Source organism: Hyaena hyaena, unplaced genomic scaffold (genome assembly GCF_003009895.1).
Source record: "Hyaena hyaena isolate Hyena2069 unplaced genomic scaffold, ASM300989v1 scaffold_314, whole genome shotgun sequence".
In the NCBI taxonomy this organism is placed as follows: domain Eukaryota; kingdom Metazoa; phylum Chordata; class Mammalia; order Carnivora; family Hyaenidae; genus Hyaena; species Hyaena hyaena.
The window spans coordinates 954,589-972,452 of NW_024080947.1; the positions used below are offsets into that span (position 1 = coordinate 954,589).

A 17,864-nucleotide genomic window follows, 5' to 3' on the forward strand; every position below is an offset into this window, starting at 1 on the left:
TGCCTGGGTGGCTCAGTCGGTTGCACGTCTGACTTTGGCTCAGGTCATGATCTCACGGTCCATAAGTTTGAGCCCTGTGTTGGGCTTTGTGCTGACAGCTCAGAACCTGGAGCCTGCTTTGGATTCTGTCTCTCTCTCTCTCTCTGACCCTCCCCCATTCATATGCTGTCTCTCTCTCTCAAAAGTAAATAAATATAGAAAAGAATTTTAAAAAAAGTAATTCTACTGAGAGCTAGGTTGAGTACTAAGCCAGATTTCCCTTGTTATAACAATGCCTACTCTCTTAGTCTGCCCTCTGATGCCACACAGAACAAATCTACCTTTTCTTCGGAAAGCCAGACTTTCAAACTGATGATGAGCTGTCATTTGCATCTTTAAACTTCCCTTGTGTGGATTAAATATATCCAGGTCCTTCAAGAATTCATTGTAGGACATGGTTTTTAGAACCCTTACCCCCTTGTTAGCGTATCTCTGGAAATTCTCCAGTTTATCAATATCTTTCCAAAGACAGGCCTAAAATATGATTCAATGCTCAAAATGCATCAGGTAAATTTCCAGTAGGGGTAAAACAAGGGATGTGTTCTATTTTAACATTTTAAATTATTGGATAACATTTTTAGATGAGCTATATGCTTGTCCTCTTGCTAGAGACACTCCAAAAAAATGTAAGAATCTATAATATAGATTATCTTCATAAACAGGGAGACAGAGGAGCACAGTGGCTAAGGCAATGATGTTGGAGTCAGGATACCTACACTGGGGCCTTGGCTTTGCCATGGAGAGGCTGAGTGACTTTGGATAGGTTAATTAAGCTCTCTGAACCTCCATTTTCTCACCAGTAAAAACGGAGGCAATAATAGCATCTATCTCATAAGGCTGTGGTGAGAACTATGTAAGTCTATGTACACAAATAACTAGAATGTAGCTGTAAATAATTAAGTATTCAAAACTGCGAATTATCATTATTATTGTTGGGAGTTACCTGATATTTTATCATTGCCAGAAAGAAAGTGCAGAACAACTGTTGCAAAGCCAAATCCACTGTTTGTTGGAAAACCTCATGTTTCTAACTTCCTAGCTTTATGGTTTACAGCCAAAGTAGATCACCTAATTAATCTGTCCAGCAACCATTAAACCCTGAAGGTGGCATTAGGAAGTTGTGCTGCAAAAAGTCAGATGTCCTATGAATACGGATTTCTTTTTTGTAATGGCAGAAGTGGGTGTTTGGTTGCATCTGATGTAAAAATTTTCCAGGCTAAAGGTCCTAGGGCTATCGAACAAACCTACATTATTTTCTGGGGAGGACCATGGCCTGGGAGCGGGAGCTCTTCCGTCTCACTTCTGAGTGGAGGTGAGGTGACCTCCTCCTCATCAGAGCTCAACTCCCACATGCAGAGCACAGATGATGGGGAAACACAAGAGGCTGCACAGGGCTCATTTCAATGGTCTCAGAAGGTAGCAACAATTCCGGTAATTTTAGGGAGTACAATTTGAAGACTCTGATTAAAAACATAGCTGAGAACAAAATTACAGAGGTTTCTTTAAGGCTATGAAGCTCATCCATTACTAGATACTCAAAACTGCCTTCAAAACTATCTGTGGTGAAGGAACATTTTTCTTTTGTTTTAAATTCAAATCTAAGGTCGATATTATATAAAATATAATAAAATTGTCACAGCATTTTCTTTGTATAATGGTTTCTGAATGCTTGCTCTCAATTTCTGTATGTGTCTTTGCGAGAACCAGTCACAAAAAGTTTACAGACTGGTACAGTCCTGGGACGACACTGACTAGCCCCACTCGGCGATCTTCCCTTGGAATAAACCAGACCATCAGAGAGCTCTACACTAGAACTTAGAACGTATCCAAATGGCTACCCTGAAGAAATGTTTTTCCTGAACTGCATTTTGGTGAAGTATCACTGGCCTCCTACTGGACAATCTTGTTTTAAAAAGAAAACCCTATCAAATTCTCTGATGTATTATTTTGAGGATATTTGGGGAACTGATCCAAATTTATTTTGCTCTTTCCCCTTTATGATGGTCCAAGGAACAGTTTTCTCTATGGACTTAGTAGCAGGAAGAGTAATGCTTTTTCTAGTGACTGATTCCTTTTACTTATGGACTGTCTGGGTCTTGGTTACTGACATAGTTTTCTTATTTCCTAAGCCTTAGAGTTTGATGTGTGGTCCATGTTCAACATGTGCATGGCATTTCATGGTATTCATTTGTTTTCATGTTTACTTCATGTCTGTATTACTTTCTTAACTTTACTTTCCCAATAGATTTTTAAATTAAAATTTCCTGCTGTATTAAAGGCATACAAGCCTCATATTAAGTAATTTTAAGAAGAGGACAGATATAAATACAGAAGGAATGGACTGCACAGAGTACAGAGGTGCACTGTGATCCATGTTGTAGTCTAAATTCTGACTAGCTACTTCAGCTGCAGCAGCAGTGTACTGTTAACAAGCTTAGAGAAAGCTCTGGACCATCCAAACTCCTAAAATTTTTCTGTTGGTACTACAGACAGTAGCTCCCCACTTTCTAGTCAATCAAGACTGCTTTCTGAATGTCAGCGCAGAGTTCTGTGATTAAATATCAACTTCCTTTTTCTAGCCCTGCATTTTAATCTTTGGTGTGATCCAGGCTTCCCAATTCTGTATCATCTGCAGGTTTGAGGAATCCTCCTATATAAGTGCAATCAGACCATATGACATTCATTTTGTACATGAATCTTCCTGTAAATTTTATTTTCTCCTTCCTCTACCCCTGATCCCAACATTTAAGAAAACTCTTTTGAATTAGCTATATCTCTATCAACAACTTCAAGTAATCTGTGGTAAGAAAATAGTGGGTCATTAAAAATGTATTATTGATGAAAACTTTTTGAGAGCCCGGGAACTTCTTTATGAAGTAGGATCTTGTGGCAGACTGCAAAAGGCAATGTCTACTTTCCAGAAATATTAAAGTGTGAAAATAAACAAATGTCTTTGCAAGAATCTTGGTTTCAACAAAAGTGGCAACTTTAACATTATTTAGCCCTGAATGAGCAAGATGGTAAAATTTCTAGAAATGTAGTTCCAAAATAAAACACAGGTGTCACCAATCACTATTCATAAGGCCACCGCTGTACTTTTTTTGTAGGGTGTTTGTAAGACGTGAATGTCAACACAATAATTTTCATGAAATAAGCAATATACAGACATTCACAATTTCTCATTAATTAGGAAACAGTTCTTTTTCACTAAAGCTATTTAACTCTAAAATAACATATCAAAATTAATCAGGAAATGAACAGATTTCATAGTGCCATGTGGGGTGCTACCAAGTTTTCTTTACAGTTTCTGTTGAAGTAGAGCCTCTAAAGAAATGCAAATACAGTTCTTTATATGTTTCTAACACAGACATATTTTTATCACATGATATCATTATAGAAGTAACAATTTTGAAAGCGATATGTAATAGAAAGATGAAATGACATTCTTCTTTTAAATTCCCAGTGCTGCCTTGTCTGGCTGACTCCACATCACCCCACACACCATTTTCTATCTGGAGTTTCCACTTCTACTTCTCTCATGTAAAGAATGTCTTCAATCTTACTTTCTTGTGCAAATTGTGACTTGTGTATATCCTTTGTTCTTCCCTAGTTAACTGTGCAAAAGAGGCAATGAAATTAACATTCATCAGAAAGCTAAAGGAGGCTGTTCTTCGTGTTAAAATATGCTATATTCTTATTAGAAAATTTGGAATATGTCATATTATATTAGCTTAATGTGCTTCAGTTAAAGATCAAGACTCCAATAATGTCACTTATAAATAGAAAATTTCTCCAGAGAAGTCTTTACCTTAAAAGAAAAAGGAAGAAGTTTCTGATCATGTGTGTAGACCACGTGTTATGACAGATTTCTTTATTACCACATATGCTATGATATTCAACATATAGAAAGAAAACAAGTATTTACCACTGTGGATTCTTAAGTGCTCTTTTAGATGATGTTTGTATTTGAAAGCTTTTCCACATTCAGTGCACTTGAATTTACGATTACCCCCAGACTGTGTCACATGTCTCTGTAAGAAAGAATTGATATTTTAATTATAAAGCAAAAAAGCTTTAGTCATAAAAGAATGGCTAAGCTGATAAAAGTATTATTTTGGTGAATTCTGCTTCTCAAAGGCCTCAAACTGAGGCAGTCACAAAAATTTAACAAATGGAATATTACCAAACGAAGGGTGATAATGGGAATAGAATTCTGACATACAGAAAAATCTTCACTTGCTCACTTAGAGTATTAGAACCATACTTTATGGAAAGTAATACAGTATTTAGCACAAATAAGATAATACGTTTTACTAGAAACTAGAGATTATCTCTTCTGCAGGCCAGGCTTTTTCAAGATGCTTGATATTTCCAAAATGCACTTTAATCTGATGATTTAAAAATACTTCCATCTTTTCATCCAAATATGGATTATTATAGTAGCTTTCTGTCTGGTTTATCAAATTCCTACTTTTACATATTTCAAATATATTTTGCATTCTTAGATTTTTTCCAGGTCTCATTACTTTATTTATTTACTTTTATTTATCCATCATTAAATTTACTTATTACTAAATTTAAAAAATTTTTCAGTGAAGTGTGGCTGAAACACAATATTACATTAGTTTCAGCACACAACATAGTGATTCAACAACTCCGTGTGTTATGCTGTGCTCACCACGAGAGTCCATCTGTCACCATACAACACTATTACAATACCACTGACTATATTCTCTGTACAGAGAATACATCTCATCCCCATGCCTTGTTCATTCTGTAACTGAGAGTCTGTGTCTCCCTCTCCCCTTCACCCATTTTGCCTATCCCCGCCCTCCCCTTTGGCAAACACCAGTATGTTCCCTGTGTTTGAGTCTCCTGCTTTTTTTGCTCATCAAACATACAAAAGTGCTGCTTCAATTGAATTGTATCATAAACCTCACAAACTACAAATTGCTCTTAAACCTCCAAAGGCTTCCCATTAACACCTGAGTATGGATTCTGAATATGGATTCTGTACATTCCAAGTTTATAGCTCCTGAGTTTCCAGGCTTATTGTTCACCAGCTCTGGACAGAAGTAGGTCATGCCTCAGTTACTTAGTGAGTCTTGGTGTTGGCACATATACTGCTCTTCTCTATCTCCTTGCTTTGGTTTATACTATTCCTTATTCCTTGGCTGTATTTCCCCACAATTATGACTATTAAGATTCTACCCATACTTCCAAGGCTTAAGTCAGGTATTACTTGCTTCATGCTCACCCTCATCTTCCTTCTTTTGTTTTTCATACAGAAAGGAAAGAGGGTAAGTTCTTACTAGGTATCAGGCCCTATCTCATCCAAACCTATGGATTTAAGCACCAAACATATGGTGACAATTCTGAACAGTATTATCTCTAGACCTCTTACCCTTAACTCCAGACTCTCACCGCCAACTGAGTCCTTGATATTGCCAGTTGGAAAGTGATGGGCATTTGACACTTTACATGATTAACACTGACCCCTTAATTTCTCTTCTGAGAACCAGCTCCTCCGCTGGTGTTTCTTGTCTTTGTAAATGATACCCTCATTTATTTGGTTACTGTTTAGGCTCTGAACTTTAGAGTAATCCTTGATTCCTCTCTTCCTTTTACATTTTACACCCTTACTCAATCCATCAGCAGGCCATCTGAATACACTCTGAATCTAACATTCATCATTATGTCATGTCTGTTACCACCAGTGAGTTCAAAGCCACCACCACCTTTGGCCTGGATTATAGCAATAGCCTCCAAATAGTCTCCTTGCTTATAAATGATCTCCCTGCTTTCATTCTTGTCTCTCTTGATCTACTCTCTACCCAAGAACCACTGTTCCCTTAAAAATAAAAAAATAAAGATAAAACTCAGTATCCTTCAAAGGCCTCCCTGTCACACTGTAGAATAAGATCAAAAGTCTCTATCATGGCCTATAGAAGGGGATACATCATCTGGCCCTAATGCCTCCCTGGTCTCACGTACCTTTCTCGAGAACCTTTTATTCACACTGTCCTCCTTGCTGTCCTTTGGTGATGCTGGGCAGGCTTCTGCCTCAAGGTCTTTTTATGTTTCCCTTTGTTCCCTCTGACTGGAACACCTTCCCCCCAATCTTTCCATGACTAGCTCCATCCTTTCATTCAGATGTCCTATTCTCAGAAAGTTCTCATCCTTAAAAAAGTAGCAACTTTCTTTACTTTTTATCCTCTTACTCTATTTTATTTTTATTCATACTATCTGTCCTTATATTTTATATCACCTACTTCATATATGCTCCCTATTGTCAGGATCTTTGTTCGTCTTTTTCATTATTGTGCCTGTAACACCTAGAACAGCGCCTGACATGTAACAGAAACACAAATATGCATCTAATGAATAAATTAGTAAGACATGGAAATGCTTATCTTTAAGTCATGGCATAATTTTCAAAGGCAGCAGGATAGGCATTCTACTCAGGTCTGCTGCCCTGTAACCCAAATTGTTTCTAAGACACCTCGGTAATATTTCCTCACATTACTGGTCCCTGTGTTAACAGCTCTTTTCTGACCTTCGTCTGACCACATGCCTCATATATAAAACCTACTACCTTTGCACCCATCAGAAAAATCACCACAAAATTGGCTTTCATGTTCATTAGAGATACTATGGTTTGTTTCTGTAATGGTATCTCTTGCTTTTACCAGTAGTTCTACCTGTGCTTTGCAGATCCTTTTCTTTGACAAGAGCCCCTGGTATAGAGAGGATATGAGGGCAACATTTGCAGTTTGGCTCTGATCCCCAGATGTCACATGAATAGGCTCTGTTCCCAAGACCTGTCTGTCTGTTAGGACTCTCAGATGGAAAAGGCACTCTTCTGCATTGTCACTGCTAAGACTTGCACAGGTGCTGATGCAGATGGATGGTCTTTGTCTTCAGTAGTTCATTCTCTGTATCAATTTCTTCCTTATTTGGGTATCCTCCCCAATTTCAAGTGTTCCTTCACAGACCTAACCATTAACCTGTCTAAGGAAAGCTTGGTCCTGTATTGTCATCCTCTCCCCCTTATCTTGTGATTTTGTGAGCATTATTGCCAAAGTCCTGAGAAGACAGGTTGATCCTCAAAGATTGTTATAATTTTTCTTTTGTTTGGTTTGGCCATCATCTTAGAAAGGGTCTAATTTGTTCTCTATGAGATATATGAGTTCTATTATGTACATACAGAGGGCAGAATTCTCGAAAATTCAGGTTCATAATCCTTTGATATAAGAAAGTGGACATGTGCCCCAACCACAACACAAACCCTTCAAATATCCCATGCAGTCAAATAATTGGATGTTTACAGTTAGAATTATGTTGATATTAATTTGATTGTCTAGAGTTGACACTTGTCAGGATCTTATAAAAGAAGGGTAACTGGCAAAGTTTCTTAGCCTTTGATACTTTAGTATAGAGCCAACAGTTCAAATGTAATTTATAGAACAGTCTTGGCTTACACATGAAAAACTGAGGCAAAGCAACACAGAAATAGAAGAAACCATATGAAAATTGAGTCTTCAGAATAAAAATGGTTATAATCTAAACTTTAGATTCTTAGAGGAAGCAACTTGTTTTACTAGAGAAAACAGAACACAGTAACTTATACTGAGAATAAGTAGTCATTGGTTCCCAGGAAACTGTTTTTATTATTTGCTTTCCTTCTTAATTTGGCCAGTTCTTAGTCATATGGTTTATGAAACCAACATTTATTTTTCCCTACACTGAGCATTTTAGTAGAATGCATTTGGAAATCTAGTTCTAAACTTAAGGGAAATATTTGTTATGGTATAGGCAAAATAATTAAATTGTGATGAAAGAGATCTTATACAAAAAAGAAAAAAACTTAGTTACCTCTAAAAAATGTTTATATGTGCTTTGTAACCCAGAAATGACAAGATAATTCAAATAATCTCTTTAATTTTTGTAAGGCTGCACACAAGACATTGTCTAGTAATTTCTTTTAAGTATATTAGAACTGTTGCCTTCTGTGGAGGGTTGAGTGAACTCTCAGTCATTTCACTTACTTGATCTCTTCCTGATTTATGTGACGTCATGTGACGTTCAAGTTGGGTTCTGTATGCAAAGGTGTAACTGCACAGGGAGCAACTAAAGTTATCTTCATTCTTTTCATGGCGATATTTAATGTGTTCTTTCAGAGAGGTAAAGCGTTTATAGCCTCTATCACAATATGGGCAGGTGAGTAACTGGGAAAATGCATCTGGTGTTCCTGTAAAAGAAAGATCATATATTTTGAATTTAAAACACTCAAAAATATTACCAAAACTACCACTGAGACTTTCTGCTACGTGCCAGATATTATGCTACCCACTTTATATTTGATCCTTAATACAATGATACTCATCTCTATTTAATAAAAGAGGAAACTGGAGACTCAGAAAGGTAAAATAACTTAAAAGTCACATGGCCAGTAAATGATAAAGTCAGGATTCAGACATATGCTGTCCAATCTCAAAGTCCTCTATCTTTTTACTAACCCATAAATCTTCCCTTCTTTTTGTATGGTTAATTAGAAAAAGAAAACAAAGGTAAAATTCGAATATAGGTTACATTTGTAAATGTATACACATTAAAGGGGACTTGTATATCATAATCTTTTTTTTGGTAACAATGTCATCATTATTTATTTAATGTTCATTCTTTCAAATTTGGAAATGACACTATAAAATGATTATCATCAGACAGGAAGTAGTACATAATTAGACTATGTTTCCAAGACACCCCTGCAGTAAGTTGTGGCCATATGACAGAGTTCAGACCAAGACAGCTGTGTACTGGAGGGAAATGAGGACCAGGAGCCAGATCTAGGCCTGGCCCACAAGGACCCCCCACCCCCACCCCATGCACGGTTCCTCATGTCCTTTCCCTTACTGAAATACAACAATACATTTTCTGTAGAATTTTATATGGATAAATATATAGGATGCTTTCAAACAGTAAAGGTAATATGGGAAAACTGGAGTTCACAGAATGAACCATAGGTTTACATATGGACATCTAAGCCTGACAATCCTAAAACATGATACCATTTTGCCAATTCATACTGTTTAAGAGTGGTTTTCCATATTTATTTGTTTAAAAAGTAAGTTCTTAAATGATAATTTTTTGTAAATAGTATCTGTATCTTCCTTTTGAATTTCTTATTGGAAAAGACCATCAAAGAAAATTCAATTACAGTCTCAAAATCCTTTATAAACATGTATTACCTTTATTGAAATTCACGCCCATATAAATTAAATGTCTTGCTCAAAAACCAGACTGACCATGTGATCCCACATAGCTTGTTAATTATGTTGAAATATGTGAGTAAAATCAAACAACCAACTCCCCCCCCCCCACCCCCGGTTTATGAGTGTCTTTATTATCGGCTAGCAAGGCAAGTGGAACCAGAGGCCTTTCTGTTGGTGATATCTCTAAAATGACCTACTTCTGTGAGGACCAGATTAGCCACATGAAATTGTTTTGGAAATCATGTTATGTTTTGTCTAGTATGAATTTCCTACTTGTATAAATAGGATATCAACATTTGGGGCCTTTTCCTTGCCACATTGCTTAGGCCATAATATTGATGTTAGCTGGTTCCAATGGCCAAAGTCCAATTCAGCCCCTGCAGGTGCTTCATTATTGGCACCAGAATTACAATGTGATTTCCATGACTTAAGCTGCTCATATTCCATAGTGTAATATAGCTGTTTGCTCTCATTATGTTCTATTTTCTTCTTTGCCTTCATCAATAATAAATAAATTACTAATCATTTTGTAAAATGATAGGTTGCTCATATTTTACCAGCAAGTTATTATTTTCATAAATCAGTATCTACTGAATTTCTCACACATATGAAATATGATTTATTCTTTTAGGTACTAGCATAAACAATGAAAAATAAATCTGAGTATTTGACATGATATGCAAATTATAGAATCAACAGGCTTGAAAATTAAATAAAGAGTTTTGTTTGTATTTTTGAAAAATACTGGCTATCACTTCTTAGCAATGCAGGCAATGTAAGGAAGAACTTTTCTTTTGAAAATTCTTTAAACTTAAGGTAGCGATTCAAGACAACCGAAAAATCCAAACTAGGTCTATTTTTTTAAATAATTTCCTTATGTATCTGTGACTATGAATATGCTTATTTAAAAAATATTTAATCTTTGTATCCTAAACTTCTTTTGCTAGGTATTAAACATTTCAGATTGATAGTAATACTTGATATAAAAACTTTGAAAAATCTTCTTCATTTGTGTCCCAATGATTCAGAATTTGTGATGCTTCAACCTGCTGGAGTAAAGTTTGCCCTTTCACAATTTATGAAGTGCAGGAGAGTGTGTTTAATCTACTAAAACTTTAAAAATATAAGGGCTCCTGAGGATAATCAGATGTGCTGGTATGAAAGAATATCTATGATGAAATACTCTATTAGCAGTACACCTGAAAGTAATGAATACCTGAATTAAAAACATGTACTGTAATTCAAATGTTTTACTAATTGAGAATGGTTAGAGCACCAATTTTTGTGGGGTTTTACTGTGTTGATTAGTAACAACGGACTTTACAACATTTAACCATATTTGTTCAGTGCAATGAAATATTAGTTTTCATTATTTTCTTTTGCTGAGGCTTTCTGAAAAAATTTTTATTACATAAAAGTTTACATATATACACATACACATTAAAAACTTTTTATGTCCTTTTCATATTTATTGTAACCGATTGCTTCTTCAGGTGAAACGTTAACAAATTTTCTTTGAGGAAAAAGTCCCTTGAGAAATGAAAGTAGCAATGGTAGGGCCCTGCAGGACTATAATGCCTATAACTCCAGACTCTCCAAATACACAAACAGAGCAACAGAACACTATTCATAAAGCTGTGACACTGCGTCCCCAGGAGCAATAATCTATAGTTTTCAAAAATGTGTCCTTTTGGCACACTGGAGGGATGAGTTCTAGAGTGCCCTACTTCTATTTACTTTGTCATTGATTTAGTTACAGAAAATTGTATCTATTCGGAGGTGACATTTATATTTCTGCTTGTTTTCCTAGCTGATTCCTGATTTAAGGAAGGTACATCTGACTCTCTGCAATGGAATCTATTTTGTTTTCTATACCATTCTTCTCAATTTCCTTCAAATATTTTAAAGGTGACTGATACAATAACATTTATTTAGCATCACAAAGTTGAAATACTTAGGCATAAATCTAATAAAATATGTATGAGATTTATAAGAGGAAAACTATAAAACCCTGATGAAAACAATCAAAGGACTAAATGAATGGAGAGACATTCGATGTTTAAGGGTAGGAAGACTTAATATTGTCAAGATGCCAGTTCCTCCCAACTTGATCCAATGCAATTCCAGTCAAAATCTGGAAAGTTATTTTATGGACATTTACAAACATTCTAGTGTTTATATGAAGAGGCAAAAGACCCAGAAGAGCCAATGCAATATGGAAGGTGAAAAATAAAGTTGGAAGATTGACACTACCTGACTTTAAAACTTACTATAAAATCAAGGCACTGTGGTATTGGTGTGAGAATACAAAAATGGAGCAATGGAACACAGAGCCAGAAATATCCTCATAAATACAGTCAACTGGTCTTTGACAAAAGAGCAAAAACAATACAATGGAGTAAACATAGTCTTTTCAACAAATAGTAATGGAACAACTATAACCCAGGACACGCATAAATAAAAGTGAATGTAGACACAGATCTCACACCCTTCACAAAAGTTAACTCAACATGGACCACAATCCTAACTGTAAAATACAAAATTACAAAGCCCCTAGGACATAACAAGAGAAAGCCTAGATGACCATGAGTCTGACAATACCAATTTTAGATACAACACCAAAGGCATGGTCCATGAAAGAAAGAATTGGCAAGCTGGGCTTAGTTAAAATGAAAAACTTCTGTTCTGTGAAAGATAGTATCAAAAGAATTAGAAGACAAGGTACAGACTGGCAAAAGTATCTGCAAAAGACACATCAGATAAAGGACTATTATCCAAAAATATATAAAGGACTCTTAAAACTCAATGATAAAAAAATCAAATAACTTGATTACAAAATAGTCCAAAGACTTTAGCAGACACCTCACCGAATAAGATACACAAGTGGCAAATAAGTATGAAAAGATGCTCCACATCAAATGTCATCAGGAAAATGCAAATGAAAACAATAAAATACCACTACACACCTGCCAGAATGGTCAAAATCCAAAAAACTGACACCACAAAATGCTGGTGAGGATGTGGAGCAACAGAAACTCACAATGCTGGTGGGAATGCAAAGTGGTACAAGTGGTATAGCCTCCTTGGAAGACAGTTTGGCAGTTTCTTACAAAACTAAACATACTCTTATCTTACCATATGATCCAACACATGCACTTCCTGGTTTTTACCCAAAGGGGTTTAAAACTTATGTATACACAAAAATCTGTACAAAGATGTATATAGAAACTTTATTCATAATTGCCAAAACTTGGAAGTAACCAAAGTGTCCTTCAGTAGGTGAATGGATAAATAAGTTGTGGTACATCCAGACAATGGAATATTATTCAGTACTAAAAACACAGGAGATATCAAGCCATTAAAATACATGGAGGAAACTTAGATGCCTATTACTAAGTGGGGAAAAAAACCCAACTTAAAAAGGCTGCATGATATAGAATTCCAACTCTATGACATTCTGGAAAAGGTAAAACTATGGAGACACAAAAAGATTAGTAGTTTCTAGGGGTGAAGGTAGGTGGAGAAAGATGAACAGGCAAAGCATAGAGGATTTTTAGGGCACTGAACATATTCTATAAAGTTATTATATAATGACAGATGCATGTCATTATACATCTGTCCAAACCCAAAGAATGTACACCAAGAATGAACCCTAAGGCAGACTATGGATTTTGGGTGATTATGATGTGTCAATGCCGGTTCATCCTTGGTAAAACCTGTACCACTCTGGGGAGTTATGCTGATAATGGGAGAACTATGCACACGTGGGGGCAAGGGGTGCATGGGAATATCTGTGCCTCTGCCTCAATTTTGCTCTAAGCCTAAAATTTTTCTAAAAAAGTCTTTTTTAAAAGTTGATTATTTAAATATTAATTTATATCTAGGGACTGGGAACCCTAGAAAATCAAACCAGATTTAGAATTTTAATATTTTAAATATCCTTATACATTCCAAGTAACTTCTTAGTTCTTGGTGTAGATCTTGCATAAAATTTCTTAAGGAATATTTGCATGCTATTTGCGTCTGTTTCTAGTGCTTGGAAGGGGAGAATGATAGATAATTTCCTTCCAGGAGGGTACGAACTTATTAGTATTATTGCATTTTGCCACTTAAAAAATATTTATTTATTTTTGAGAGAGGAGAGAGGAGAGAGAGGAGAGAGAGAGAGAGAGAGAGAGACAGATAGACAGACAGTGGGGGTAGAGTGGAGGGAGGGGGGACAGAGGATTTGAAGCAGGCCCTACGCTGACAGCAGAGAGTCCAATATGGGGCTTGAGCTCATGAACCACGAGACCATGACCTGAGCCAAAGTCCGACGCTTGACCAACTGAGCCACCCAGGTGACCTGACACTTTACCACTTTTTATACACTGGCTGTCTGTATCAGAATGAATGGACTAGAGCAGATATAAAAAACCCCATTTGTCTCCAAATCAGATACTCATCTTTTGCTTGCTAGAAGAGTGGGGAAAAAAATCAAGAGGCATTTAAGGGCCATCCTAGCTCCCTCTACTTGCTGCCATGTGAGTTAATGGAAATCAATAACCAGCCACTGTTCTAAGCATTTCACTACAGCGGTGTTATCACTATACAGATACCACTTATTTAACACTATACTGCAATCATAAAAATGTTCCATTCATTACGGAGATTATTTTCTGTAGGCACCTGCAATAAATTCTAGTTTGGAAAAATGTTCCCTAGAGTGGAGTAGGTTCCCATTGTAGAGCTATGGAAATAATCCTTTAAAGATGAAAGTGAAAACAACTGTGAAGCTCCGTTTACCATTTTCATCATGACCACTGGCTTCTGGTGTGCCCTGCCTCTGGTCCTCTTCAGGTGCCTCAGGGTAAATGACAGCAGTGTCTTGTTGTTGCAGGAATTCTTCAACATTAGGATCATGGTTTTGTTCATTTTCTGCATCTGAGTCACATTCATCATCTTTTACTAAAAGAAATGCATACTTTATAGAAAGCAATTCACCGCCAAGTTGTTACAAAGTTTTTCTAGATAAGAAATTATTTACCTTAAGAGAATATATTATTGTTCTTGAATTTGTAGGAAATATTTACCAAAAAGTAAAAACAAAATTCACTCATACTGTTGTCCTCTATTAAGTCTTTTATGTTTTTAAAAATGTTTATTTACTTATTTTGAGAGTGAGACAGAGACAGAGAGAGAGAGAGAGAGAGAAGGAAGGGAAGAGAGAGAGGGAGAGAGAGAAGCCCAAGCAGGCTCCATGCCGTCAGTGCAGAGCATGGTGTGGGGCTCAATCCCATGAATGCAATATCATGACCTGAGCTGAAACCAAGAATCAGATGCTTAACCAACTGAGCTATCCAGGTGTCCCTACTGAAAAGTCTTTTAGAAAGTGTTACAATAAAAATCTCGAAATTTTCATAATAATCTCTTTTAAACTTTACAGTTGTACTTCTAGTCCACTTTACTGATAAACAAGACACAGAAAAGCTAATATAGTTGACTGAATTCTTAATTCACTGAATGATAAAACAAAGAAAAAAGGAAGAGAACAACTGAGTTCTCAAACCTTAGTCCCTCCTAGCAACCTACTGGATATTAGAGTTGTAGCTTAAATCTGAATCATTCTCAATATAAACCACTTTGAAGTACAGTTCAGTTATGTGATTTCTTAGAAAACAGTGTTAATAGTTATCTAGAGTTAGAAAAACTTTTAGCAAGACTCAAAGCGTATCAAATCCATAAAACTGCTTATCTTCTTTAATAGCCATATGTATATACAAAGCTATTCTTTCTCTATTTCTGACTTAATAAATGTTTAACAGTGGGATTAGGACAGAGGCATTTTTTTCCTTCAGTTAGAAAGATTCAAGAGATAATGTAATGCTTTCAACTTTGAGAAGTACTCCAAAGTGCCGCTGAGTTTCTAAAGCAGGATTGCTGCACTATGGTTTTCCTCCATTTTGTCTGCTGGCTCCAGAGGACAGCGTCTACTCCATGGTGGTAGTACTGTAATGGGTTGTATGGCTCCCTGGTGTCTCATGGCTGACTTCTTTATACACTTTAGGCTGAACTGTCAGTTCTAAATTTGTAAAACAGCATTTCCCAGCAGACTAAAATAGGTCCAAATTGAAATGCTGAGGTATGGGCATGTTTTTGTTTAACAGTTATTGAAAGAGTCTTGCTAAATCTCCTGCACAGTAGTAGCAACTGAACTCCTCATGACAGTTGCTGTTTAAAACCTTAAAGCCAATGACATAGTAATCACCATTTCCCCCCTACTTTTTGATACAGCCAATAGCTATCAAATTGATAGCCAATAGCTATCAATTATTTAGCATTGGGTTACTAGATCCAGGGGTACATGAAGGCATTTTAAGAAGTAAGTGGTCCTGTGGGTTTTAAGGGAGTTTGTTTTTAAATCCTCAACTTCTCTGTATATTCTTTCTTAGAATTCAGAAGGATCTTCTCTCCACTACCCCCTTTTCATAGTATCCTTTGCTTAAACTTGTTAAAAAATGTTTATTTTTTTGGGAGGGGTAAGCAAGAAAGGGGAAGAAAGAGAGGGAGAGAGAGGGAGGGAGGAAGGGAGAGAGGGAGGGAGGAAGCATGGGAGGGAGGGAGGGAGGGAGGGAGAGAGAGAGAGAGAAAGAATCTCAAGCAGTCTCTGCACGGCCAACGTGGGGCCCTGTGTGGGGGCTCCATCTCACAAACTGTGAGATCATGACCTGAGCCAAAATCAAGAGTCAGATGCTTAACCAATTGAGCCATCCAGGTACCCCCTCCTTTGCTTAAACTTAAAAGGAAGAAGAGAAAAAGGCATATCCAAATATATTAATATAGTGCATTGCCTTGGAGTATAAAAACCTCCAGGTTGCCAAAGGAAAACATTCAGAATACTGACTGGGGAAAAGTTATTGATTAATCAAGGCAACATACAACCACAATAGGCCTTCTAGTTTTTCTTGTTCACATGGATTTCTATTGGGGGTAAAGCCTGGTGACTGAAATGGGGATATTCTGGAGTAAGGAAGCTCTGAAATCGACTATATAATAGTAGGGCCAAAGGAATTGAGAGTAATTTTCCTTTAATTACCCCATCTGTTCAATTCTCTATTATTAAAAAATTCACTTCTCCTCAGGAACCCGGTCAGAGAAAAGCAAAGAGTATTTTCAAAAATTATTCCTACAATCTGTCAATAGATGGAAAAATAAGCATTTTTGAACAGCTAATGCAATACGAGTCCATGTCACTAAGTCTTTTCAATGTTTTCAAGTTAAACTAGATAATACTCATAAATGAAATTTAAGTTTTATGTGATTTATTGATTCCATATAGGTTACAAGATACTTAAAAATATTTTCATTAAATTATATTTCAATTCTCACTTATAAAAAGTTTATTTTTCTATATCCTATTAAGTGTGCGTGTGTGTGGTGTGTGTGTATGCATCTAGGCTAGATGTTAGAATACTGAGTTTTAAATAGCATACATTTTTCAGAAGTCTGCAGTCTATTTTATGCATGAAACTTGCATCTTCAGTTAAGTTATAAGCTCACCTACCTATATACTGACTGGTTCTAAAGGTACTACTCATTTAGAGACAAAAATTTTTATAGCTTATAAAAATTACATTAGATAAAATTAACCTCAATACTGAATAATCAATTTTAAAAAAGTTATTGTTTTTAATTTTAATTGCAGTCTAGTTAATATACAGTGTTATGTTAGTTTCAGGTGTACAATGTAGTGATTCAACATGTCTGTACAATACTCAGTGCTCATCACGATAAGTACACTCCTTAATCCTCATCACCTATTTAACCATCTCCCATCTACCTCCTCTCTGGTAACCATTAGTTTGTTCTCTATAGTTAGTGAATAATCTGTTTTTAAAAGACACGTTTATACTTTGTATGTTTCTCATTACTTATAATTTACATGTTTCCCATATAGGACATTTTTATAAAATTTCTCAGAGTGTATTGGCAAAATTATTTGAATTAGAAAAGTGAAAACATACTTTTTTCCTGAAAGTCTGATCTGACTGCTTGGTATAACAGTAATACCTGGTTTTGCTAGTGGTGATTAGGTACAAAATTTCCAGAAACTGAATGAACTAAATTTGTAGCTCTAAGGCATGGATGAAAATATTGTTTCCTCATGTGGTAAGATAAAAGAAATTTTACTAAAAGGTACTGAAATTAACAATATTTCAATTTCCCCAACCATTTCTGAATATCTTAATCACGTGCCTCTAAGTGAGAGGAAAAAATAACAAAAGCCAAAAACAGATATCATCAGTCCTTTGTTCCTTAAGTGTTGGTAAAGTCTTCTTGGTATACGTCCCAGATAATCAGGGAGTGGCTGATTCTAATGACTGGGAAACAAATTCTTGAGCAAATCAGATAGCTTTGAATTTTTGCTTTCAACAGAATTGAAGGAGCATTTAATAGAACTGTTAGTTAATCACACCGAAAATATTTTATTGATATAAAGCCATAACTCTTTGCACATAATTCTAAAGCTGTATGAAGAACCAAGTAAATCAGTTATCACAAAAATGTACTGCA

General features: G+C 35.9%; 1 protein-coding gene across 5 annotated transcripts in view; it reads right to left on the bottom strand.

Moving 5' to 3' along the window:
- The window catches only part of ZEB1 (zinc finger E-box binding homeobox 1), a 197,909-nt gene that overhangs the window by 9,365 nt on the left and 170,680 nt on the right, over positions 1 to 17,864 (bottom strand). For 3 of the 5 annotated variants that reach the window (XM_039248653.1, XM_039248652.1, XM_039248655.1), the window contains exons 4-6: positions 14,097 to 14,258; positions 8,088 to 8,290; positions 3,965 to 4,070 (exon numbers count right to left, since the gene is read on the bottom strand). In XM_039248653.1, coding sequence (XP_039104584.1) covers positions 3,965 to 4,070; positions 8,088 to 8,290; positions 14,097 to 14,258 — 471 coding nt within the window. The remainder of the gene's footprint in view (positions 1 to 3,964; positions 4,071 to 8,087; positions 8,291 to 14,096; positions 14,259 to 17,864) is intronic. The other 2 variants (XM_039248657.1, XM_039248656.1) reach the window with 1 other exon arrangement.